This window comes from Orcinus orca, chromosome 12, assembly GCF_937001465.1.
Source record: "Orcinus orca chromosome 12, mOrcOrc1.1, whole genome shotgun sequence".
NCBI classification, from domain to species: domain Eukaryota; kingdom Metazoa; phylum Chordata; class Mammalia; order Artiodactyla; family Delphinidae; genus Orcinus; species Orcinus orca.
The window spans coordinates 76,821,442-76,849,126 of NC_064570.1; the positions used below are offsets into that span (position 1 = coordinate 76,821,442).

Genomic DNA, 27,685 nt, shown 5'->3' on the forward strand with positions numbered 1-27,685 from the left:
ATGGGGATGGAACAATTAATACCTGTTTTATCACTTTGATGCCTGACCGTACTTTTATACCGTTCTGATGTCTGGTCCATAGTAATGTATTACCATGCAAAATTTATAAAATTGAATATTTAAATAGAAGACATGAAATAAAATAGTGCCACGCTAAAGCAGGGTTCCATCATGTTCCCACAGCTTTCCCATAAGCAGACCTATATCCAGTAGCATCTCAATATTCCAATGTGGGTTCAGGAGTTTTGGCAAGACTTTTGCATCTTTCTTTTAAGTTCTCACTATTCAAAACATCTACAAGGGGGATCATAATGTGGTATTTTTTTAACTGTGCCACAGGGCATATATCAGCCCTGGTGTGAGCAGAATGAGATCCCTTGCACTGAGGGGGATTTGTAAAACGGGAGGACAGGCCTCTCTCGAAGTTCCTCCTGGCCTGTCACCATCTGTTGTCTTAAAGAAAGAAGGTCCACAGGGTGGGTCACACATAATCACAAAGAACAGTTGTGTAGGTGGGGGGCTCCACCCATTTATTTCTCTCGAAGCTATCAGGCCCTCTGATTTGTGTAATTTCAGAGGAAGGACATGTTGAACTGTGAAAGTAACAACAGATGAAACCCTTAACATTTACCAAAGCAGACTCATTTTTCTTTATTTCAAGATGCTGCTTCACAGTACTCCACGTGAAATCAGATGGATTAGAGAGAAATAAAAGGTGATAGGAGAATACTCTGCATAGATGCAAGGTCTCCTGGATAGACCACTGCAGTTAAAGAATAAATTTTTAATTTAAACCTGAAGGAAAGGATAGGAACAGTTCTCTCGGTGAATGTTCCAATGCTCATTATCTCCTCTCTTCAAATAAATGAAAAGCTAATAATAATTTAAAAAATCTGTTTCAGAAGAAAACCAAAATGTTAGGGGATGAAATTTTGCAAGGTAAATATTTTAAAATTATTAGATCCTCTGAAACTGCATCTTTCCCGTGTGTTTTTCTCTGTAAGAGTTTATCCTTCTTTCTGTCAAGGATGCTTATGAAGTATATTTGATCGCATTTGCCCAGTGATTTCCATTATGTTACGTAGACTTAGTCTCCCAGAAAACATTTTGACCCCCGAATACAATAAATAATATGCTTATGAGTGTGGCAAACTTTTAATCATGAAAAACAATGCTCAGAATATTGTAAAGTAAACTTTTATGAAGGAAATTGCTTTCTCATGGAGCCAGATCTTCCCACAGAAGACCTAAACTCCCAGAAGTCTCAAGGTACCCTCTTTCTATGAGCTCACTCTTATAAAACCTGATCTACAATTAAACAAATACTTTTATATCAGTGACCTCATTTGATTCCTGTAACACAACTGGGAAGAAGTTAGAACATCTATTATTAACACGGTTATAAGGAGGAACATTAAAGGTTCCACTTTAAATATTGCTTTATCTCTTAAAGCAACTATGAGAAACTATTAACAATCATTCAATCTAGTTGGAGGGTATATTCCTTCACAAACGTGTACACAGCTATCCACAGCAGCTTCATTTGTATTAGCCAAGAACTGGAAACAACCCGAATAGCCATCAGCAGAGTCATAGATAAACAAATTGTGCTATATTCTTACCACAGACTGCTACTCAGGAAAAGAATGAACTACTGGAATACACAACAACATAGATTCATCTCAGAATAATCATGTGGAGTGAAAGATGCCCCAAAAAAGGAGTATGATATAATTCCATTTGCATTTAACTCTCGATAATGCAAACTAGTCTACAGTAAGTGAAGACAGATGAGCTTCTAAACTAAATTCACGTTATATGCTCAGAGAAGTCCAAAATGTTGTCGCCAGTCTGGTGACCAAATGGCCTTTTTTTCTGGCACAAACAGGTGGTGGCGTGGCAAAACGAGCCCAGGCTATGGTCTTCCAGGCCAGGGTTGGAATCGCTACTCTGCTACTTTCCCACTGACAGCTTTCCCTCTCTCTGCATTTTCCCTTATCTATAAAATGGTGATCGTGTTGTTGAAAAGATTAAATGAAGAAGCGTGTGAACTGCCTGCAACAGACCACCCACTCGGTAAACAGGGGTTTGCTTTTCCTGCAACCTGTTGCCTGGTGAATTGTTCCATCCCCTCAAGGCTTACTGATTAAAGCAATTCAAAAAACAGTCAGCAAAACTCCAGTTCCAGCGTCTGGTCTCAGATAAATTACCTTCAGAAATAAACTAAGGGGATGAGAAACCCATTTATAAAATACTTTTTAAAACAACTTCCTGGCACCAGCACCCCACTGAAAACCTAAGATGTACAGGATATATTTGAAGCCTCTGTAAAAGGAATATAAGGAAATCAAAGAGTTTAAGTACCTAAAATCTTTGAACTAAGGCTCAAATCCTAATAAGAAACATCATAGAATAATGTTTACTTCCTGAGATCCATATGGTTCCCAAAACTTCTATCCAAAGTCTGATGGCTCTGAACCAACATGGGAGATAATGAAACTTTTTTTTTTGTATGTGATTGATTCATCAAATGTCTCAATAAATTTCATGAAAATTCTTTCTCCCTTGCATGTTCCCGTTGTGTATGATGACATGAAGACCAAAGAAAGAAAGAGATGGGTAATTTGAACTTCTTTTTTTAATGTTTTGAAATATAGTACATTTCCCCCACACACACACGTTTATGTGCTAAACTCTTGCAGATTATTTTTACGTATAAAGTCTGGGACAAGCCAGTGTCTTTTTATTGGTGTCTTATTTAAATGGGAGTATTTGATCAATTGCTCAGTAGTAGAAAAGAACCCTCAAATCAAAATCACTATGTGGAGAAGCAGGTAAACAGTGACCTACCTGATCAGCGAAAGTGTGTTCTATACAACTCAAAAGCTTTTCAAAAGAAAAACGTAAAAACACCTATCTGTGATGCAAGTATGTTTCAACAATTTCTTAAATGTCATTTGTGATGGGAAGTTGTCGGTCTGGACGCACACTTGTGCATGCAAGCCACCTAAGTCTGTAATAAAGCAGAGGAACTAATTTGCCTCTTGGTTCCCAGGTCGGTGTGAATGGGGAAAGGGCACACTGTATCTAGCTTGGCTCCTGTAATTGGGGAAATAACCAACTGTAGACTCTGACTGATCATGTGACCCGAAGAACTGCCGAGAATACACATTATCGGTTCCTGTGGCCTTTAAAACATTTTTGTATCCCTCTGTGTAGATTTATGGCACAAACTAAGAGGTAAAACCTGGTCCTAGAGGACAGAGCTAGAGAGGATCCTATTTCATGTTTACATGAGTAAAGGCGCTGATTCAATAAATATGAAAACAAATACAGTTAATCATGAACTACTTCCCTTTCTCTTTTCTCACATCTGCCTTCTAAGATGTTATTTTAAAAGCAACTTGAGGGAAGAAGAGATTATGTTTAATATAGTGTTGTATTTTTTAATTAAAAAATCCTTCTTCAAAAAAGTAGAAAAGAAATAGCCTTGAGAACTGAAGCTTTGACTTGGCTAAAACACATACATATTATTGTCCCCCTGCTATATCCTACAAGAGGCTACTTGTAGGAAAAGAAAAAAGACAATTCATCCTTCTTGCTGATTGGCACTTATAAGACCACGAAGACACTGATCAATACCAGCAGCTCTTGACAATTAACTTTTTCACAAAGACCTGAAGTGAAAATGTATGGTCACTTGATGCAGTTAATAGTCTCTCTTCAAGCTGGATTTCAGTCCCATCATACATTCTATTTCAGAGCTGAAATATATGTCAATTCTTTTTCTACCTTTCAGATTTCTGACAAACACTGAAATTAGTTTCAAGTATGTGATATTCATTAAAAGTCCATCAGGAAAGAGGTTGAAGCTGTCCTGAAGCTTTGTAGCAACATAGTGATTCTCTTTATAAGGCATGTAACAATGGCTTTGGATGTGATGTGTCCTCTGCGATCTACAGGTCAAGCTCTACAGAGATGCAACTTACAGCCATCTTTCAGAGAGACAAGGCAGAAGCAAAAAGCCCTGCAGGGGACCTCCTGTCTTTTGATTCCAACAAAATTGAAAGTGAAGGAGACCTTCATGGAACAATGGAGGAAGACAAGCAAATGGAAATCTACCCCACAGCTTTAGATCTCAGAAAGCTGATCAGCAAAGCACTGGAGGAAGACGAGTCCTTGGATATGGGGTCAATTCAGTTCACTGATGGTCAGTGGGTGATTTCATAGTTCTGAGTTTATCCTCATCCTGACATAGAGATGAGGAGGTGTGACTGTCTCCTGGTCACTGTCATTTTAACTTGGGTCCTGTAGAGTCAGTCATTTCGGTGACAGGCCAATCACGGATGGTTATCATTTCTGTCTTTCCTCACTGCCCCCCGGGTCTCATTCAATGAGGCTTTCATGACCACTTCACACCAAAAATAGCTCTAGGGAAGCCAAGAGGCTCAGCTCAGCCCAGCTTGACCACAGCCACCCAGTGGAACCCAGGTGGAGAGAAGAACTCGAGGAGGGTTCTCTTCCCTCATCAGGCACAGCCCAGATTCCCTCCTCTAGTAAATGGGTCAGGTTCCAGGTGGCACATTTGAACTAGGATAATTTGAAAAGAGTTTCATAAAGGGACTATTTATAAAGGTTTCCCTAATGCCCAGAGGACTAGGACAGTTCCCCGGGGCTAGAAGCACCATGGCCCCACTGCTACCTCCAGGCCTGAAGGGCTGCCTAATGATCTAAGCCATCCCAAAGACAGGGAGCGAGGAACCACTGATATGGTCCATATAAGTCAACCTCCCATGTCAGGGAGTAGTGGGGAGAGAAGAGCATGGGTCTAAAGAAATCAACAGGTAATCAGGCTCACTCAGGGTCCTCAGAGGGCGCCCTGGAGGGACCCAGGAGCCTGGAACTCTTCACCCAGTACTCTTGGCATAATAGATGGGCACTAGAAATGCCATTTTAATGTGACATGGCTTGAAACTGGCATTCTCTGTCAGTTCTGTTTCTGTAGTTTAGAGAGTCAAACTCAACTCTGGAAAACTTTACAAAGATCCCTTGGGATGAGATGTAGGGTGTGTCACTAAAGTTGTCAGTAAACATTAAAATCCTCTTGGTTCACTTTTGAATTTCTAGACAAGGAAAGTTCAGTGAAAACTGCAGACTCATCTCTGAGAGCATCTGGTACTCTGGGTTGGTCTCTTGGTCGAACCCTTTGGGATAATCTGAGAATTGGGCTTCAGGGTGGAAGTAGGACTCGCAAGGACTGACATTCGGTCCTTGGTTCCAGTATTTATTTTAGCCATTTCTTTCTTTGTCAACTTAGTTATATTTTTGTCCCCACTGGCCTAGCCAATCAGTTGGCCTGCTTGGTCCAAATGTGTACAACAAAACTAAACATCCTAAAAATCCACCTTAATAACTGTTCATATCCCATAGACTTGCAAGATGCACCCCTTGCATGCATCCTTCAGCAGATCACTCAGATCAATGACCACTAGTGCATCTGATGCTGATTTCTTGATGATTTGTTGTACCACTCCTTAAGAACCGATCATCGCCACATTTCCCAACCTTCACTGTTTTACTGCTCCAACCACAAAAGAAAAAAAGAAAAAGAAACACTCAAACCTTGTGATTTTTCACCCACAGAAATTGTTGGGTCTTTGCCAGGTCTTGATCCTGACACCCAATCGGTGCTGCCCACTCTCCTCGCTGACATCACAAAGGTGAGTTTGTTGTTCTTCTGTTCTTCAAATAGGAACAAAGCCTCGAAATCTTCCATCAGAAAAAGTCAGCTTAAGGACTGAACAGAGCAAGATCCCCTCTGCAATGCTAAATATAATTCTTTTCTGAATCTAAAAAAGAATGAATATATGTATATGTAGAACTGATTCATTTTGCTGTACAGCTGAAACTAACACAACATTGTAAAGCAACTACACTCAAGAAAGAAAGAAATAAAATTCTTTTCTGGTTTTTACAGGCAGTACTTGCTTACCCACTTCCACTATCTGTATTAATAAAATATAATACAACTTGCATTTCAAATATCCTTAAATTCAAAGTTTCCTTCAACATAGTTAGAGCTCTGTTTCAATTAGAGTCAGGAATTGCCATTTTTGATAAAACAAATACATGTTCGTGAACTGAAAAAATACTTAAAGCAGAATATATTATTTGACTTTCTGAAATAAATATAACATAAAGATACTTTATAAGTTTGTCCTTAAGTCTTAAGGTCTTATCTATATATTTTATGGGGGTTTTTAAGGATAAATTAATAACTTAGGAAGTAAAAAATAATGAATTCAGTAATAACTTTTGTATTTCATTTAAAGCTATGTTCATTTAATTTATGCCAAAAGTTGTCACTACGGTGTTCATAAATGGAAGCGCTAAGCTTTATTCCCTTTTTAAATAAAAAGATTCATAAGTTCGAATATGATTGACACACGTTGCAAAGTATTTTGGGTATCAGTTAACCCTATACAGGCAGACTCAGCCACAAGATCGTATTTTACTACTGTATCAATGCACGTTTTCCTTTCACGACATGTTTCTGTATCAGAACCTACAACAGAATCCACAATAGATTCAAGTCAACTACGAAATGATTTGCTTAAATTTAAATGAAAAGAAAAAATACAGAGTATAACCCTTCTCATATACAGAGAAATGTCCCTTGTCAACATCTGTCCTAAATTCCTTCTTCAGGTTGCTACTCTGAGTCCAGAACTTCCTCTTGGTCAACCCATGCTGGAGACAGTGGACAGAGCAGGACAGAGTCTACCTGGTGAGTTACTTCCCACAGGGTCTGTGTTGGATGATGACATCCTCTTTGAGGAATCCATCTATGGCACTATCTCAAAGACCAGTGATAAAGTCATCCTCCACCCAGGAGAAGGTTGGGTCCCACCACCGTTTCCAATGGAAGAGCTGTCCACTGAACCACCTTCTTCTAAAGAGGTGGTCACCCTCAGCATCTTTCCCTCAGCTCTCATCCCCAGTCCCACAGAGAGCACTGATAGCCCTTTCCTGACGGATCTGGTGAAAGAAGCTGAAACCAAAGCAGCACCAACCGCTGCCCACCCAGAACAGCCATCTCAACTGAGCTTCAAACCTGAGAGTCTGTCAGGACAAGGTGGGTCCTAAGGCCCACGTCCATGACAAGGGGCTATGGCGACAGAGGATTGGGTTCTTACAATCAGTGTTTGTATTCCTATTCTCCATATACAGGCTGACCCCGGATACTGTCTGTTCTGCTATGTGTGTCTCTTTAGTGCCAATTAGCACACGTGTAACTAGTCAATAAGGATGTCAGTAAACATCGAAATCCTCCTAGTTCACTTTTTTATTTTTTTTTTACTTTTTAATTAAGTAACTTATTTTTTTTAATTGATGTATAGTTGATTTACAATGTTGTGTTAATTTCTGCTGTACAGCAAAGTGATTCAGTTATACATATATATACTTCCTTTCTCATATTCTTTTCCATTGTGGTTTATCACAAGATATTGAATATAGTTCCCTGTGCTCTACAGTAGGACCTTGTTTTTTATCCATTCTATATATACTAGTTTGCATCTGCTAACCCCAAACTCCCAATCCATCCCTCCCTGACCACCCTCCCCCTTGGCAACCACAAGTCTGTTCTCTCTATCTGTGAGTCCATTTCTGTTTCATAGATAGTTTCATTTGTGTCATATTTTAGATACCACATATAAGTGATATCATATATTTGTCTTTGTCTGACTTACTTCACTTAATATGATAATCTCTAAGTCCATCCATGTTGCTGCAAATGGCATTACTTCATTCTTTTTTATGGCTGAGTTGTATTCCATTGTGTATATATACCACATTTTCTTTATCCATTCATCTGTCAATGGACATTTAGGTTGTTTCCATGTCTTGGCTATTGTGAAAAGTACTGCTATGAACATAGGGGTAGATGTATGTTTTCAAATTATAGCTTTGTCTGGATATATATCCAGGAGTGGGATTGCTGGATCATTTGGTAATTCTATTTTTAGTTTTTGGAGGTTCCTGGTTCACTTCTGAATTTTCAAGAATGTTTACTTTTGAGGCAATAGGGTCAAACTTTCTCACAGTTAAAGAGGAAATCTTTATCAATATATGAAGACCTTATGAAAAAAAAAGCGAATATTCTGCAGAAGAGTCTTTTTTTAGTGCAAGAAGTAGTGGATATAGTGGATTTAGGAAACTCTGTGCTTCCCACTTTATGCAGCTCCCTGGTGAAACTATAAGTAAAAATGTCTTTAAGGAAGCAATAACCCCAGGATATAAGGCTGATAAGGATGCTCTGTGATTCTAAGTGGAAATGCCAGGGAATATTTTTTGTGGCTGATATTTTTAATAGAGCTGTTTCCGTTTTAGTTAGGGCTCTTTACAAAATTCTATGGGTTTGGGTGGTCTACCTCATTCCTATTTTCCTCATGTGAAATCAGTAGGCAACTTTACTGAGTACAAGTTTTTTCACAAAAACGTATGGCATGATAGCAGAACCACCTATACAGATTATATTTGGTTTTCGTGATTACCAGTGACTAAATATTAACCGCATGATACAGTTATCTATTTCTGCATTACAAATCACCCTTCAAGCTAGTGCCTTAACACAACAATTGCTTATTTTGCCCATAAATCTGAAAATTTGGACAGGGATCAGTAGGGACAGCTGTTTTCTGCCCCATGTTGTGACAACTAGAGTGTCTCAAATGGCGTTGAAGATCTTTTTGCAAGAGGGTTCACTCACACAGCTGACAAATCAGTGGTCAGCCAGAGCTGTTGGCTGGAGGCCTCATTTCTCCACTGTGTAGCCTCTCTGAGGGGCTGCTTGAGCTCCCTCTCAGCATGGCAGCTGGGTTCAAGGAGTCATTGTCACAAAAGAGAAAAGTGGAAGGCTCCAGTCTCCTCAGGGCCCAGAAACAGTGTCACTTCCTCACATACCAATGGCTAGGCAGCCATAGCGTCCATCTTGATTAAAGAGGAGGGAACATAGACCTTATCTCTTGATGGAAGAAGTAGCAAAGCATTTATGGCCATTGATAATCAACCACAATTCACAACAACCGCTCTTTTGACTTTTAAATCACTTAAAAGTTGGTTGGATAAAACAGACCACCTTTTGGTGACATGAATGATATTAAATGCTCACTGGATTCCTTTCCTTCATTATGATACCAAAAAACCTTATTATAAGATCAGCATTTGGGGTATATTAATAAAAATGATAGTATATCTATGATGAAAGTATTATTGTGTTTTCAAAATTGCTTTACTGTTTTCATTTTTTGTATACATTCCTTCCATTCATGAATATACCATAGAACACTAAAGCTGGAAGCACTCTTAGACATACTCTAGTTAAGCTGTATGTTTCACAGGTAAGAAAACCAAGGCTAGAGGTGGGAAGTTCCTTGCTCAAGGTCACACCGTGTAGCTGGTGGCAAAGCCAAGACCATCATTCAAGTTTCTTCCACCTATTACACTATGTTTGGCGTAGTAGCCCCATCATTTTAAAAAATATATAGTGCCCCAAACTTGTTTTCTCTCAACCCACAGCCTCTTCTTTCTCTATTTCACTGCCTTGTCATTTTCTTTAATAGTCTAGCATTCTGAGTCTTCACAATCTCGCCTTCTAATCACCACAGTTTTCACACGGTTTCACACGTTACAGGGACACAATTTTCACACAAATCACAGATCGTTTTTCAATTGAGCAGCCTCCCTTCCATCTTTATTTTACTACACCGCTGGCGCGGGGCTCCTATTGACACTCCCTTCTTTATACTCCTTCATTTAGCTTCTGCAAGATGAGTCATTCTTGGTTCTTAGGTTTTTCTTAATAATTTGTTTATTAAAATCCTGCCTCATTCCCCAAAAAAGGTGATGATGGTTTACAGACTTGTGTGAAATACAATAAGATTTTATTTTAAAGAACTGAAAGAAAAATGGAAGAAAAGATGAAACAAAGATAGGTCAGATGACTCTTGGAGTAATGAAAATGTTTAGGAACTAGATACAGGTGGTGGTTACACAACGTTGTGAATTTTCCTAACACAATTACGAATCATTCACTTTTTTTGAGGTCATCAGATGTTTATAACTAATAAATAATTTTAGAATAACAGAATTAAGGCAATATTGAACTGAATATTGCCATCACTCCTTTTTTATATTTGGCATTTTACGATTTAAACCATTTACTTTAAAACGTCTAATATTATGTTATGTTTCACCGTAATAATATTTTTTAAAAAATCAAATGACTCCATAGGGAAAATTGTTTAGAAAGTAAATATCAGAACATTATTTCTTTGCTTAGGTGGTTCATGAATTTGGCTTTGAGCTTCTCAGCAGACTGTGCAGTGAGGACAATGCAATTTGTCACATGATTTGGAACCTGCATGCTTAGAGCATGGTAATTGCTTAGGAGAAAAATATTCTTCCTACGAGTCCTCCTAAGAAGGAGCATCTGGGTTACGGTGAACCACGTTCTGTCTGCCTCAGCCTCCCCTACAGCATAAACTCGGTGTCAGGTGTTTCCTAGAAGGCCCTCCCTGGAGACGCATAACGAATGCCTGAACCCAGTTCATTACAGTGGTTCCATGAGGGACAGGTCCTGACCGTCTGCCTTAACTCAAGGATTGATTTTAGAGTATCCAGAGGCATGACCATGCGGTATAACCTTCAGTCAATGCCCCATAAATAAAAATTACCCTCATAACTGAGCTTTTGATTAGTATTGACCAAGAAGCACTATATTTGTTGGCCTGGGCTTAGACAGCAAATATGCTATGTTGCCAATGAAAGGCAGATCCATACGTTTTCATAATCAGCCCAGCCAGGGACAGAAAGGACATATCTCAAAGACCAATGAAGACCCCCACTAGGAAACATCCCTGATAAAAAGGCATCCCACTCATATATGTAGAAAGAGGAAGGAAAACAAAAAGCAGCTCTAGGCAGGATCAAGGCTTCCCTCCCTCAAAAATTTCTGGGTCTCTCCGCAGCACAGGTAGATGACACCCAGGACTCCAAAGCTCTGCACCTCGGTATCACTGAGATAATTCTAGCCTGGAAAACTTTTAAGGTTAGTGTCACCAAAGGCCCACTAAGCCATTAAAATCTCAGTCAAGTACTCATAGAAATCTCTCAGCGTAAGTAGTCTAATGTAGTGGTTAATCCCCTGAGATAAAGTACTTGCAAAATGTGCCTCTAGAACACTAAATGAATTGGTGTCTATCTGGTCTCGAATTCTGAGGTCTTCTATTTTTATTTTTTTAGGTTAGTTGATCCCATTCTTTCTTGCAGAGCCAGTTATCTGTTAAGATTATTCCTATTTCATAGAAATGAGTCATAAACCTATAGGACAAACTCAACATTCTGTTCTCCACATAACATGCATCCAACTCGTTCAAAAGTGGTATCATATCATTAGGATAGAAATTTTGTGTGGTTTGATTTGGTTTGGTTCACATGTGCGTAGGCAGCAATACATTTTCCTTTTCGTTCATTAGAATGATGATCTGACCTGCCAAAAAAGAAGCTCTTTAGTGTTCTCCCTCCCAAATTAGTTTCTCACTTGCTAGACATTCCATTTAAGATGTAAGCCAGATCTCTCAATAAATTGCAATATGTGAAACGGTGAAAAAGCAAACTTTAGGCAGAGCTATTCTGCTATTGGACATTGTTTTGCCTTTAATTCCCTGCATTAATCTGGATTCTCCAGAGAAACAGAACCAACAGGAGATTAGAGATAGAGATTAGAGATAGAGATAGAGATGATAGAGATAGAGATAGAGATGATATAGAGATAGAGAGATAGAGATAGAGATAGAGAGATAGAGATAGATTCACTATAAGGAATTGGCTCCCATGCTTATGGAGGCTGAGACATCCCAGAGCTGCAGTCAGCGAGCTGGGGACCCAGGAGCATCAGTGGTGTAAGTCCCAGTCTGAGTCCAAGTCCAAAAGCAAAAGAAGATCAGTGTTCCAGCTCAAAGACAGGCAGAGAGAGTGAATTCCACCTTACTTCGCCTTTTGTCTTATTCAGGCTTCCAGCAGATTGGATGAGGCCCACCCACGTTAGGGAGGAGCCTGCTTTACTCAGTCTACCAATTCAGATCTTAATCTCATCCTGAGACACCCTCACAGACACACGCAGAATAGTGTTTACCCAAATATCTGGGCATCCCATGGCCCAGTCCAATTAGCCATCACATCCCCCATCTAGGCAATAGGTTAAAACACCACACGTTTCTGACTTTCCTTAATCTGGCCTCAGCCTTTGACTCCATTGAAAGGAATCAGTGATATGAGCTAAACTGAATGAACCCATTAGAGAACCTGGGTCCTCATATTCCTTGAGGTCAAGGACTCGGTCTGTCTCTACTCATTGCATCATCTTCAGTGTCAAGCCAGATGCGTGGAACATCTAGACAGGCAATTAATATATATTAAATGAGTTAAAGGAGTAAATGAACACATTTATAGCATAATACCTCCATGAAAGTAAGAGTTGATGGGTTAATTTGATTATTTCCCTTTTTGCGCTACCTAAAAATGCAGCTCAGAGAGAGCCAATTAAGTGGTACAGAAACAGTGGTCAGCTGTGTGTTCTGGCCATTGTGCTCACCATTGCCGTAATATGTCATCCATAGTCATGCCTTTGTGGCTTTGCACGAATTATTCTCTCTTGTGCTTATAATACCCATCCATCCTTCTAGCCTGATGACCTCCTGCTCATACTTTAAGTTCCAGCCAACATGCCACCTCCTCTGTGAAGCTTTTCCCAACTGCTACCTGAAAAGACTCATAATTACCATTTTTCCCTGACTCTAAAACAAAAAAGTATATATACCTCCATCAGGCATTTACCACTCAGTATTGAAATAATTGGTATGCATCTCTGGGGTCCCTCCAAGACTGACTTCCTGAAGTGAAAGAATGTATTCTTATCCTTTTTTAAAAATCTCCTGCACTGAGCACAGTGTGTGGCACATGCTTGGGGGTTCATAACTATTTGATACTGTTGTCAACTTTACTGGGTCCATCAGTGTTTCTGGTGTCAGACGGTAAACTCCTGGAGGATATACCTCTCTGCGTATCGGTCCTCATGCATCTCCAGAGACAGCCTCACATGAAGGGTGATATTCCTCATTGGTAAATACTTTTGTCAAAATGAGAGTGCTGAACAACTTTAATTAGCTCCACCGCATGGGATGTATTAATACCACAAGGATTCATGTGGAGGCATGAAGTGGAGGAAATATGCAAGAAGCCACTCTCCCAGCCAAAACATTTTACTTCCTAACTCTCAACCACAAGAGCCTGGCCAAGGTGTTATTTAATTTGCTCCACTTCAAGATGAAAAGATAATAATTAAGACTTGGTAAGATTTGTAAGAAAAACTCAGCTGAACTTTACACCACTAAGGTCAACATGTTTGCCTCTTCTTCCTTGTATTTCTAAATTGAGGACCAAACAGTGAATTTTCCCAGCAGGAATATGCCACTAATAAAAATAGTTCGGAGGTCCATGGGGAAAATCTCATCTCAAAGAAGGAAGGGACGGCCATTCAACAGGGGCTTGCAATTATGCTCCATCCCTAGATACCATCTTCACAACGCCCAGAGAAAACTGAAACGTGAAGGCCTTCCAACTCTCAAATTGGATCAAAGCTGAGATAGTGCTGTCCTCCAAATTTTATATTTGGGAATTTGCCCCAAATTGTGGCAATTGCCAAGAAAATGTGTTTTCTGACTTTCTGCCCCCAGTTGAACTGATCTGATGCCCTCTCCCTGCTGCAGCGCTATTCAACCCTCATTCTCTCAAACCTCTCCTCCATGACCACCCTTTTTCCAGCTCTTCCCAATTCCGTCCTCAAGTTATGATCCAATGTTTTATGCAGAGTAGTGGTCCCTGTAATCTCTTTTCAACATTTTAATGAACAGAAACATCGAGTTTTATGAGCCCTGTTAAGAACACTGAAGAGGTCTTAAGCTTGGGAGTGACACAGCAAATCTGAGTTTAAATAGATCTTCTGCCTGCGTTGTGAGGAATTGGCTGGAGGTGGGCAAAAGCAAGCCATCAGTTAGAAGAGTGTTAACAGCAATCCGTGCTGGAAATGTGGATGGCCTGGACTTGGGTGATAGAAGGGGAGTTGGACAAAAATGAACTGACTTGAGTGGTAGTTAAGAGGTAAAACCATTATGAAGAATTCTGAAGCCATGAATGGCTTCGGCAAGAAAGCTTGGCCTGATTATGAGCAGCGTCTGTTACGGGCTCAATAGTGGGTGGTGGTGATCTATGTGTCTGCAATGTCTGTACTATATGCAAGTAAGCTGGTCTGGGTCACACTCCCAGATGTCCAAATATGGTCTTCCTGTTGCCACTTTATGGTCATACGACCAGTGAGCACATTCCAGGAGATGCCAGCCCTAGCTTGTTCGCAGACCCTTGACATGGCCACTTTCATCCAATTTTGTTGGTTCATATTTACATAATGAGGAAGGTTGATAAGTATCTATTATTAGCAACGCTTCTGATTGATCTCTCGAGTATTTTACAGTGAGGAGAAAAGAAGAGGTTGATAAATCCAGAAAACTGTGCCACATAACTAGGTCAACATAATGATTTTAAGGACTTGACCCATGCAACTGTGAAGGCTAGCAAGTTCAAAATCTGCAAGGTAGGCGGGCAGACCAGAGACCCAGGGAGGACTCTGCTGACAGAATTTCCGTTTCCTCTGGGGAGGTCAGGTTTCTTTTTTTGTTCATTGAGGCCTTCAACCGATGAGGCCCTCCCACACTATAGAAGGTAATTTGTTTTACACAAAGTCAACTGATTTAAATGTTATTTTCATCTAAAAAATACTTTCACGGAAGCAGCTAGAATAATGTTTGACCAAATATCTGGGTATCATGGCCTAACTAACATCAAATTAACCATAATAGTGTGTCTTGAATGAGCATAGTAGGTAAAAAAAAAGAGAGTGCTTTATACATTAGGTCAGCAGGAAAAGATGCAAAGCCAGGACTAGAATGGGCAGAATCAGGTCATAATTGGACAATTCATCTGGCGCAGACAGAAAGCAGGGCTGCCTGATGGAATGCCCTTAGTCATAATATGAAGGTGTGTTTGTCATCAGTGATAATAGGTGGTCAGCATTTGTGGAGTTGGAAGGAGCCCACGGTAGAAAAAGGGGCAGGAAATACACAGTAGACAGAACATTGTGCAGAAGAAAGCCACGGAGAGACAGGCACCAGGGTGACATGGGCGAGGCAGTCAAAGTGACATCTAGCCAATCCCATAGTCACCCGTTCCCACCCGTATCACTTCTCGAGCGACTGGGACATGGCGTATTCATAGCTACAGGATTGCTGTCTCGTGTACTCTTACCTTGACCCACACGAGGTAACATCACAATGAGGGTGGGAAGGCAAATATTTCTGACTCTCTTTTGCCCATTTTTACAGAGAGTATAAGGCACCAGTTGTGCAAATGGTCTGAGGCCAGTGAGCAACCAGGAGCTGACAAGGTCATCTCTGAGACTGTGGGGAAGGAGTGTCACCTTGGGTCCTGCTGTGAAGACTCGGGGAGTTTACAATACGATCAGCTTTGTAATCAAAGAAGCACCTCTTGCATTGAGGGAAAGTGACATTTTAGCAGTCCTTAAGGTAGAAATAGCAAGAGCATTTACAAGGGAATTCTATCCATTTACATGGATAGAAACTCCCATGAATTCCTTTAGTTTTTAAGTTTTAAGAAGATGAATCTGCATTCCTAAAGGCATCAGGAAATAACAAGTTGCATGCAGTGGTCAGTTTCTAGAAGGAAGTCTGCACAGGCAACTGAGCAAACCAGTCATTGTCATACACTTCTGCTCAAAGAGACAGGTCACATCATTCATCTGACCTTAAAAATGTGTCAGGAAAATGGGAACTTTGTCTTTAGATTCTATAATCTCAGAGAAAATTTAATGTCTTTTGACCACTGAGTAAACCAAAAGATAAGACGATTTTCAATTTCTTCTGTCTCTATTTTTTTTTTTGCTTGGCAATGAATGAGATGGAAAAATAACAACTCTCCCGTGCTACGTGGCAAGTTCTCTGTATTGTCAAGTTAGGTAAAATCCTTGCCAGAGCACGTGTATTAGCTTTATTCTATTTGGAATGTTGAAACAAGTGCTAATCCACAGAATTTTAATAAAATGTTCACAAAATGTCATCCAAAGACAGCATTTACAAAACTTACCCAACTTCATTTATAGATGGAACGAATGAAAACATTTGAAGACAGGTAAATGAATACCTCTATGTGTATTTGTTTGTTTGCCTTGAATGAGCACGTTTAGAATTTAGGAAAATGTCTCTCTCCATACTGTTCTCCATAGTGGCTGTACCAATTCACATTCCCACCAGCAGTGCAAGAGTGTTCCCTTTTCTCCACACCCTCTCCAGCATTTATTGTTTCTAGATTTTTTGATGATGGCCATTCTGACTGGTGTGAGATGATATCTCATTGTAGTTTTGATTTGCATTTCTCTAATGATTAATGATGTTGAGCATTCTTTCATGTGTTTGTTGGCAGTCTGTATATCCACTAATACTTTTGTATATCTTGCTAGATATTCATGTATATGGGGGGGGGGGGCAGAAAACTGTAAATTTCTAAGCCTGGACCTAACTCCTGTTAAAGTAAAACTTTATTAAAAGGTAAAATCATTACTCTCATACAAATATAAAATGAACATAAGTCAAAGATTCTATTTAGCAAATTACTAATGAGGAAACAAGTAAGACATTATGACCAGTTTGAAGGAGAATTCAAACAACACAATCAGCAATTAAAAATGAGGAAATAAATTTACAAGTTTATGCAAAACTGGCCAATAGCCACACGGAAATAGTCAATTATATCCCACCTGATGAAAACCCTTTGTCTTTCATGGACAAGAATAATTTGCATTACTCTAAGTATACTACAACTAAAAGATTGCAAAAATGATAAAAGGCACAGACCCGTATAGATCAGAAAACCCAGAAAGTGCACTAGATAAGACACTTAAGTCCTTTACATTCTTTCCTGACACTTCTTTTTTTATATAAGTATAATTTGCAAAATGTATTTTGCAAAATTTAATTTAACCTGAGCTTTCTGCAAATTCAGCCAATGTGTATAATGAACTTTACGAAGTGTTAGCCACCAATTCAGGAAATCACTACTTCTCTTATGACAGTAGTGATCATTGTGTTTATGTGGCCAATACAACATCTGAATCTGTCTGCCATTGTAGCTGTGGAATCCACAATGATGTTTATAGATGTTTACATATAAGTACATATAGGAATCTAACTGCTTTATTATGTCTTATGGTGCTATAATGCCTTTTGAATTACATATTGTGCTATTATAAATTATTTTCCTTTTATTTCTCCTTTATGTTACAGTTTTTTTAACTTTTTATTTTATATTGGAGTATAGTTGATTAACAATGTTGTGTTAGTTTCAGGTGTACAGGAAAGTGATTCAGTTTTACGTATACATTTATCTATTCTTTTTCAAATTCTTTTCCCATTTAGGTTGTTACATAATATTGAGCAGAGTTCCCTGTGCTGTACAGTAGGTCCTCGTTTGTTATCCATTTTAAATATAGCAGTGTGTACATGTCAATCCCAACCTCCCAATCTATCCCTTCCCCCCACCCTTCCCCCCTGTTTATGTTACAGTTTGAACAATGCATTGACTTTTTTGAAAGTGTGTATTTGCTTGGTTATATTCTTGATGAAGCTCATTCAGGATCATAAGGGGGCATTACCAAATATTTGTTAGAAAAAGGGGTACTGAATTGGTTGGGTTGGGGACACCTAGCATGGAAGTCACCTACGGCAACCTAGATTAGGTAAATACAGTTCAGAGCGACAACGCTGAGGATAGAAACCACGTTCCTAAATGCACAAGCTACGTCTGTCTCTCAGTCCTTCCTTCTACTCACTCCTCCCCTTCTTCCCACCATAAACACAAACACACACCCTGTTCTAAAAGCTTCCCTGTAAATAGACTGGCATCTAATGTCCCCATTGCAGATTAGAATACTGATATTATATACACACACACACACACATACACACACACACACACACACACAATGGAATATTACTCAGCCACAAAAAAGAAGGAAATAATGCCATTTGCAGCAACATGGATGGACCTAGAGATTATCATACTAAGTGAAGTAAGTCAGACAAAGACAAACATCATATGATATTGCTTATAGGTGGAATCTAAAAAAAAAAAAAACAAATGAATATATTTACAAAACGAAAATAGACCCACAGACATAGAAAACAAACTTATGGTTACCAAAGGGGAAGAGGAAGGAGGGATAAATTAGGAGTTTGGGATTAACATATACACACTACTATATATAAAATAGATAACCAACAAGGATCTACTGTATAGCACAGGGAACTATATTCAATATTTTGTAATAACCTATGAAGGAAAAGAATCCAAAAAAGAATATATATAAGAATTTATATATTTATATATATACACACACACACATATATATAACTGAATCACTTTGCTGTACACCTGAAACTAACACAACATTGTAAATCAGCTATACTTCAATAGGGAATTCCCTGGTGGTCCAGTGGTTAGGACTCGGCGCTTTCTCTGCCAAGGCCCAGGTTCAATCCCTGGTTAGGGAGCTAAGATCCCACAAGCCACACAGCGTGGCCAAAAAAAAAAAAAAAAGTATACCTCAATTTAAAAAAATTTTTTTTAATTTTTAATAAAAAAAAAGAATATCCTAAACCAAAGCCAGATCCTTTGTGGTATTCTGATTAAAGCCAGAGTTAGAGACTGGGAGACTTAAATCCTGCAGTGCCCGGTCTTTAAGGGGTTCTATGTGGATTGGTTATCTGTCTCTGCGTATAAAGTGACTCTACAACTTGGTGGCTGACAGCAACAATAAACATTTATTGTCTCTCCACTGGGAGAGGTTGGAAATCTATGTAAAAATTTAGCTGGTTGGTTCAGGCTCAGAGTCGCACATGAGGTTGCAGTCAAGACGTCAACTGAGGCTATAATCTTAAGACTTGACAGGGGCTGGTGGATCTTCTTCCAAGATGACTCATACATCTTGCAAACTGGCCTCAAGAAGGCCTCAGTTCTTCCTCATACAAGCATCTCCACATGGCTGCTTGAGTGTCCTCACAACATGGCAACTGATTCCCTCCAGAGCAATTGATTCAAGGGAACGAGGTGGAAGAAGTAATATGTTATATGACCTAACCTCAGAATCATGCATCATCATTTGTATAGCATGCTATGGAAGTCAGCCTCTACAGTGTGGGAGGGGACACCACAGGGATATTAAAAACAGGAAGTAAGGCTCATCAGTGACCCCATTAGAGGCTACCATACCCTGTAATGTGTTGTGGGTCTTCCACAGTCCCAAATGCACACTATATGTAATATTAATCTTTATCATTCTCTCAGGTACATTATTATTAGTAGAGAGAAAAATATATTGATTATTTCACTTTGCAAGTCAAAGCTGGAAAAACACAACCTTTTCCATAATCTTGGAATAAATGATTCAGAAACCATTCAGAATTGAACTATAACCATGCTATTAAAAGCTACAATATCACTGCACGTCAAATCCATGTCACTTTACTTCATTTGTCCCAAAATACTCATTTCTTCAGTGAAGGCAAATTTTATTGTCACCAACAAACCAGGGATAGATGTTCTCTTTTTCCAAGTCATACAATTTTCTCCTAGAGGGCTGATTCTAAACTGAAAGCTATTAGAAATTATGTTACAATGAAGAGAGGAAGTAATCAGGTGTGACTCAGAGCTCTGTAGTTTTTATATTATATGAGGCAGGGTTTAAGTCTAATAAGATATCACATATTAGGCATTTTTGTTTAATGGGGGAAAAGTATAATAAACTAAACTGGAAAGACATGTGCCTTGTTTGATGATTTGTTAAAATACACTGACATCCACAGCTCATTCTGATAATGACCTCTGGTCAGGGGACCCTCATCTTTGTAGCCTCTCTTAATTACTCACTTTAATCACTTAAGAAGACAAAATTAGATATTTCAAAGACATCAAGTAGTGAGTGCAGAGTGTAAAAATCAGGTGAAAACTTATGGCTTAAAGTAACTGAAGATTTTTTAAAAATATCCCTTGTACAGTACCTAGAACATAACAGGTGCCAAATAAATATTAGTTTCCTCCCATCTCATCCTCAATCCTGCCTCTCAAGGTTCTTTTTGTTTTTAATTTATTTTGTTGAAGTATTGGTAATTTACAGCCTTGTGTTAATTTCTGCTATACAGCAAAGTGATTCAGTTATATATGTATCTATATATTGTTTTTCATATTCTTTTCCATTATGGTTTATAACAGGATATTGAATATAGTTCCCTGTGCTATACACTAGGACCTGTTGTTTATCCGTTCTATATATAATAGTTTGCATCTACTAGTCCCAAACTCCCAATCCATCCTCTCCCTGCCTCTCAAGAGTCTAAGACTAGATTTTGAGGCCATAACCCCATAGAAACATCTAACTAAAATATATTGTAAGAAACTACAATGAAGTCCTCCACTCCACGGTGTAGGAATTAAGTTTCTTAACAATTTCAGTTTTAATCCAAATGTTATTTTAATGTTAACAGTAACAAAGATTTGGAGTAAAATATTTTTACTTCTGTGGTGGCTCTCTGCTTAAGACTTACTTAATAAGTAGATACATGCGAAATTTCATATTTACCTCAGTTTACCAAGGAGCTATTTTTTTATCTGAAGTTTGCAAAAATCTAAAATAACATCTATAAGAAAAATTTTTTAACTGTATATGTCTGTAAATGTATTTTATGTAATGTGTATTTCTATATTTCATGGTGCACAAAAATATAATATTGGAGATTTCCAAAAAATTGTGTATAATTATGTTAGACTAAACAATAGACTTTTAAAAATAGTAATTACTGTTACTTTTAAATCATACATCCTCATTATTTAAAATGCTAAAGGAGGAAGAAAATTACCAAAAGGGAAAATAAAATAATATTAAAACTGTGCTACTCAGAAATAACTAAGTATTTAATCTATTTTTCCAGCTATCTCTCAATACATTTTAATAGACAGGCTACACAGAAAGGCTTTTACAAACATGGAATTTTTCTGGAATGCCACTCAAATAAAATGGACTGCATTTAATATTACTTGACTTCAACATAAGAAAATGAAACAAATAAAACTCAAGAAATTGCTGAATTTCAGATAAATATTTCCTTAATTTATTTTTTTTAACATCTTTACTGGAGTATAATTGCTTTACAATGTTGTGTTAATTTCTGCCCTATAACAAAGTGAATCAGCTATACATATGCATATGTCCCCATATCCCCTCCCTCTGCATCTCCCTCCCTCCCACCCTCCCTATCCCACCCCTCTGGGTGGTCACAAAGCACTGAGTTGATCTCCCTGTGTTATGCAGCTGCTTCCCACTAGCTATCTATTTTACATTTGGTAGTGCATGTATGTCAATGCTGCTCTCTCACTTCGTCCCAGCTTACCCTTCCCCCTCCCCATGTCCTCAAGTCCGTTCTCTACATCTGTGTCTTTATTCCTATCCTGCCCCCAGGTTCATCAGAACCATTTTTTTTAGATTCCATATATATGTGTCAGCATGTGGCATTTGTTTTTCTCTTTCTGACTTACTTCACTCTGTATGACAGGCTCTAGGTCCATCCGCCTCACTACAAATAACTCAATTTCATTTCTTTTTATGGCTGAGTAATATTCCATTGTATATATGTGCCACGTCTTCTTTTTCCATTCCTCTGTTGATGGACATTTACGTTGCTTCCATATCCTGGCTACTGTAAATAGTGTTGAAAGGAACATTGTGGTATATGTCTCTTCTTAATTATGGTTTTCTCAGGGTAAATGCCCAGTTGTGGGATTGCTGGGTCATATGGTTGTTCCATTTTTAGTTTTTTAAGGAACTTCCATACTGTTCTCCATAGTGGCTGTATCAATTTACATTCCCACGAACAGTGCAAAAGGGTTCTCTTTTCTCCACACCCTCTCCAGCATTTATTGTTTGTAGATTTTTTGATGATGGCCATTCTGACCGGTGTGAGGTGATACCTCATTGTAGTTTTGGTTTGCATTTCTCAGTGATTTAGTGATGTTGAGCATCCTTTCATGTGTTTGTTGGCAATCTGTATATCTTCTTGGGAGGAATGCCTATTTAGTTCTTCTGCCCATTTTTGCATTTGATTGTTTTTCTGATATTGAGCTGCTTGTATATTTTGGAGATTAATCCTATGTGGTTTCATTTGCAAATATTTTCTCTCATTCTGAAGGTTGTCTTTTCATCTTGTTTATGGTTTTCTCTGCTGTGCAAAAGACTTTAAGTTTCATTAGGTCCCATTTGTTTATTTTTGGTTTTATTTCCATTTCTCTAAGAGGTGGGTCAAAAAGGATCTTGCTGTGATTTATGTCATAGAGTGTTCTGCCTATGTTTTCCTCTCAGAGTTTTATACTATCTGGCCTTATATTTAGGTCTTTAATCCATTTGGAGTTTATTTCTGTGTATGGCATTAGGAAGTGTTCTAATTTCATTCTTTTACCTGTAGCTGTCCAGTTTTCCCAACACCACTTATTGAAGAGGCTGTCTTTTCTCCATTGTATATTCTTGCCTCCTTTGTCATACATTAGGTGACCATAAGTGTGTGGGTTTATCTCTGGGCTTTCTTTCCTGTTCTATTGATCTATAGTTCTGTTTTTGTGCCAGTACCATACTGTCTTGATTACTGTAGCTTTGTAGTATAGTATGAAATCAGGGAGCCTGATTCCTCCAGCTCCGTTTTTCCTTCTCAAGATTGCTTGGGCTATTAGGAGTCTTTTGTGTTTCCATACAAATTGTAAAATATTTTGTTCTACTTCTGTGAAAAATGCCATTGAGTTTGATAGGGATTGCAGTGAATCTGTAGATTGCTTTGGGTAGTACAGTCATTTTCACAATGTTGATTCTTCCAATCCAAGAACATGGTATGTCTGTTTGTATCATCTTTAATTTCTTCCATCAGTGTCTTATAGTTTTCTGAATACAGGTCTTTTTCTCCTTAGGTAGGTTTATTGCTAGGTATTTTATTCTTTTTGTTGCAATGGGAGTGTTTCCTTAATTCCTCTTTCAGATTTTTTGTTGTTCATGTATAGGAATGCAAGAGATTTCTGTGCATTAATTTTGTATCCTGCTATTTTACCAAATTCATTGATTAGCTCTAGTAGTTTTCTGGTAGCATCTTTAGGATTCTCTATGTATAGTATCATGTCATCTGCAAACAGGGACAGCTTTACTTCTTCTTTCCCGATTTGGATTCCTTTTATTTCTTTTTCTTCTGTGACTGCCATGGCTAAAATTTCCAAAACTATGTTACATAATAGCGGTGAGGGTGGACAACATTGTCTTTATCCTGATCTTAGAGGAAATGGTTTCCGTTTTTTACCATTGAGAATGATGTTGGCTGTGGGTTTGTCATATATGGCCTTTATTAAGTTGAGGTAGGTTCCCTCTATGCCCAGTTTCTGGAGAGTGTTTATCATAAATTGGTGTTGAATTTTGTCAAAAGCTTTCTCTGCATCTTTTGAGATGATCATATGGTTTTTCTCCTTCAATTTGTTAATAAGGTTTATCACATTGATTGATTTGCGTATATTGAAGAATCCTTGCATTCCTGGAATAAACCTGCAGCTCACACCCATCTCTGGAGCTCGCTTAGGTGGTGTTCTGCCTTCTGTGGGCACACAGAGCAGGAATCCCCTCTTCTCGCACACCATAAAACAATGGTCTCTTGCCTCTCTGACAGGTCCAGACTTTTTCCCAGACTCCCTCCCAGCTAGCTAGCTAGCCAGTGGCACACTAGCTGTCTTCACACAGCCAACCCCAGTCCTCTCCCTGGGGTCTGACCTCTGAGGCCCGAGCCTCAGCTCCCAGCCCCCACTCGCCCCAGCAGGTGAGCAGACAAGCCTCTCAGGCTGGTAAGTGCTGGTCAGCACCGATCCTCTGTGCGGGAATCTCTCTGCTTTGCCCTGCGCACCCCTGTTGCTGTGCTCTCCTCTGTGGCTCCAAAGCTTCCCTCCTGCACAGCCCCCATCCCTGCCAGTGAAGGGTATTCCTAGTGTGTGGAAACTTTTCGTCCTTCACAGCTCCTTCCCAGAGGTGCAGGTCCCATCCCTATTCTTTTGTCTCCATTTTTTCTTTTTTCTTTTGCCCTACCCAGGTATGTGGGGATTTCCTTGCCTTTTGGGAAGTCTGAGGTCTTCTGCCAGCATTCAGTAGGTGTTCTGTACGAGCTGTTCCACATGTAGATCTATTTTTGATGTATTTGTGGGGAGGAAGGTGATCTTCAAGTCTTACTCCTCCGCCATCTTGAGGGTCTCCCTCTTCCTTACTTTATGAGATACTCATTCTTAAAAGATCCCTAAAGGCTAAGAATAAGATTACCTAAAATATTAATTTGGAGTCATTTCATTTACACTGTATGTACCAACATTAGGCAGCATTTTTGATGTACTGTCATAAAAGGTAAGACTATCAGAACACCCATAGTCCAGCCATCTTCACTCCCCCACGTCCCAAGTTTTGATAATTAGACGAGTATATTACATGGTCAAGGTTTATAAATTTAAAATTGATTCTGCAGCCACAACTCCCGTGGCTTCCTGGACAGATTTCCATATTTAAATGGATTTAAGGCTCAATCTCAAACCTTCTGTCATAGCTTCTGTATTCCTGAGTTCTCTGTTTTGATGTATCTTTTAGTTGGCTGGACTGTATCATCAGATCATTGCTTCAGGAAGGGTATCAAAGCTCCTGAGGGTTTGGCTACTAAAAGAAGAGCTACTTCTCTATTCACAGCACTTCTAATATCAAATGTGTAGGGAGTTTTCCTATATCAACCAATTCTCGACTCTCCAGATATCAGCTGGGTGTCCTACAACTCAATTATGACACTAAACACCTGGAGTTGATGCAGAGCCCACAGATAAAGAGCTCAGATCCACAAGACTGCCCCCTACTGTAGATACCAAAGTCCCAGGCTGTCACTTGCACTTCTGATCAACCAGCTAAAAACTGGCTTCCCAACTTTTATGGCTGCCATCAGAGGGACTGATTCCCAAATCACCCAGCTCTGGCAGCCAATGGAGCTCAGCATTCACAGTCCCCCAGAACCACAGAAGACAAAAGAGGCAATTTTAAATGGGTACCAAGCACTTCCTGTGGCCTTCCCCTGGGGTTCAGCACAGGGGGAGCCGGCATACACACACAGCTCCCAATTTCTCCCTGGAACGGGTTTGACGGCATACTTTTCCAGCTGTTGCTCAAGGTTCAGAAATTTAGGAGCTCTGTGTCAGGAACTGGAGGCTGAGGCAAATATATATTTCTTATTGTATCCCAGCTACTTACTACCTGTAACTTTCAAATGTGAAGGACAACTTGACTTTTGGAGTTTCTTCTTCTGCCATTTTCACTGATGCCCTTCTCTACTATTCTTAGAACTGCATTTGAATATTCAGTTGTCTCAAAATAAAACGTTTAATACTTCTAAAGCCAAATCATTGAAGTATTCTGACAAATACAGCATTTTGCTATCTCACACTTCCCCACTGTGCAGTCCCACTTACCAAAAGTACTCCCTTTTAACTCAGCTATTTCTTCTGGCATTTATTCTTGCCATATTCTTAAATAATACACATCTTTTGACTCATCTGTTTTATACATTATTTACTGACTTCCTATTATTGCAAATAAGGATTTAAGTTTCTTACAACACCCTTCCCTATCAATATGGTAATAACTATTATTGAATCAATATTCAATGTTTCCATTATGTATTTACAGATGAACTATTTGCTCTAAATATGTTTACTTTCTGTTTTCCTGGAATTAATGTTTTCTTTGATTTTTTATTTGCTTAATGTTCTTTGTACTTATTGCCAATTCTTTTCAAATTTTGCATTGAAATTTCCAGTAGAATTTTCCACATCAGGTAACTTATCACTTCCAATTTTCAAAGACCTTCTCTTTCTCCTGGACTACTACTCTCTAGGCCTTTTGGACAGCTGTCACCTGGGATTTCCATTTTCTGTCATCCTTAAAATTTCCTTGGCCTTTCTCCTGAGTTGGATTCCCTGATCCCTAGATCTCAGGCCCCTCTGAGTTCACTCTCTTGTTTTATGGAGCACATCCATTAGTAGTTTTCTCAAGTTAAAAAAAAAAATTGGTACAATGGCAGAGGGCTTGGTGATACAAGCATCGCATGTACTTAGTTTCCTTTTACACCTTGAGTACCCATCTCTCTGAGATGGGGATTTCCCTTCACCTTATTCCTGGAGATTTCCATAACTTTTCTTCAGTACCCCATGTCTTCCTATTTCTTGGTTTACCCTATCATTTTAGGTAAACACATCCTAAGAAAGGGTGCCCAAGAGGAATTTTTTGAGACTTTATGTGTTTAAAAATATCTTTAGTCACCCTCACTCTCAACTGAGAGTATAGAACTTTATTCTGACCATGCTGCCCTCACAGCCAGCTGTTCCTGGAGCAATACAGACACCCTTCTTTCTCTGGCTTTCTCATTTGCATTTGCTGCATGGCTAAACTCTCTCACCTCCTTCAGGTCTTGCTCAAATATTGCATTCTCAATGACCACCGTATAAAATTGCAAACCCAGCATTCCCACCTTCTTTCCTGCTTCATGTTACTTCATTAGCTCTTATCACCACCTGGTATAGAATATATTTCCCTTTGCTTATTTTGTTTATTTTCTGTCTTCCTCCACTAGATAGTAACCTTCTTGGGGCCAGAAACTTTTATCTGTTTTGTTCACTGATGTACCCCTGCACCTGGAACAGTGTCTGGCACATAGTAGGCCATCAATATCTATTTGCTGAATGAATGAATAGTAAACACATATGTTCTATTTCTATAATATGCCAAAAAGAAGATGACTTTTTTGTTGTGATAAATAAGAATGGATTTGTTTGATAGAGAATTAAGAACTTGCTGGTCACATCACTTGAAGATCTAGAGGAGACTGTGGAATCTTTGTTTTTAGGTTTTTAAACATAAACCAGGTGACCACCGGATGTTTATGATTAGTGGGTGCATGTAGATGTGTGACCCTTTCCAGCAGCATTTAGAACGATCTTTCATCTGCACTTGCCTCACACGTCTCTGTGCCTTCCTCTGGCTACTAGTGGGGCTCCTGGCTGCCCCCACTGAGCCCATCCTCACCTGTTACTGGCTTATCTCACTTTGGGCTTCAGCTGGACCTGAGTTCAACCACTCTGGTTTGGAGCATTTCATCTGTGGCCTTTGTTTGCGGGAAGATCTCCTGCCCAGAAAGTGACCAAAATAGCCTTTTCCTTTACACCCAGCAGCTGGGCTTCTACCAGCGGCCCCCCGGGCACACATACAAATAAACATACCTCATGCCCTCATGAGAACTCTACGCATGCTCTAACATGACAGCTAAAAAGTCAAGTTATCTGGAGTCTGTTTTGCATACCTCATGATGAAATAAATGGCCTTGGGTTTTCGTGCTTGCCTTCTCCATTG

The 27,685-nt window shown here is 39.1% G+C and overlaps 1 protein-coding gene across 2 annotated transcripts in view; it reads left to right on the forward strand.

Annotated features, from left to right (window-relative positions):
• IMPG1 (interphotoreceptor matrix proteoglycan 1) overlaps nt 1–27,685 on the forward strand; it is a 94,433-nt gene that overhangs the window by 36,345 nt on the left and 30,403 nt on the right. For both annotated transcript variants that reach the window (XM_004270100.3, XM_012533128.3), the window contains 4 exons: nt 2,599–2,619; nt 3,963–4,210; nt 5,644–5,720; nt 6,709–6,791. In XM_004270100.3, the coding sequence (XP_004270148.1) occupies nt 2,599–2,619; nt 3,963–4,210; nt 5,644–5,720; nt 6,709–6,791 (429 nt within the window). The remainder of the gene's footprint in view (nt 1–2,598; nt 2,620–3,962; nt 4,211–5,643; nt 5,721–6,708; nt 6,792–27,685) is intronic.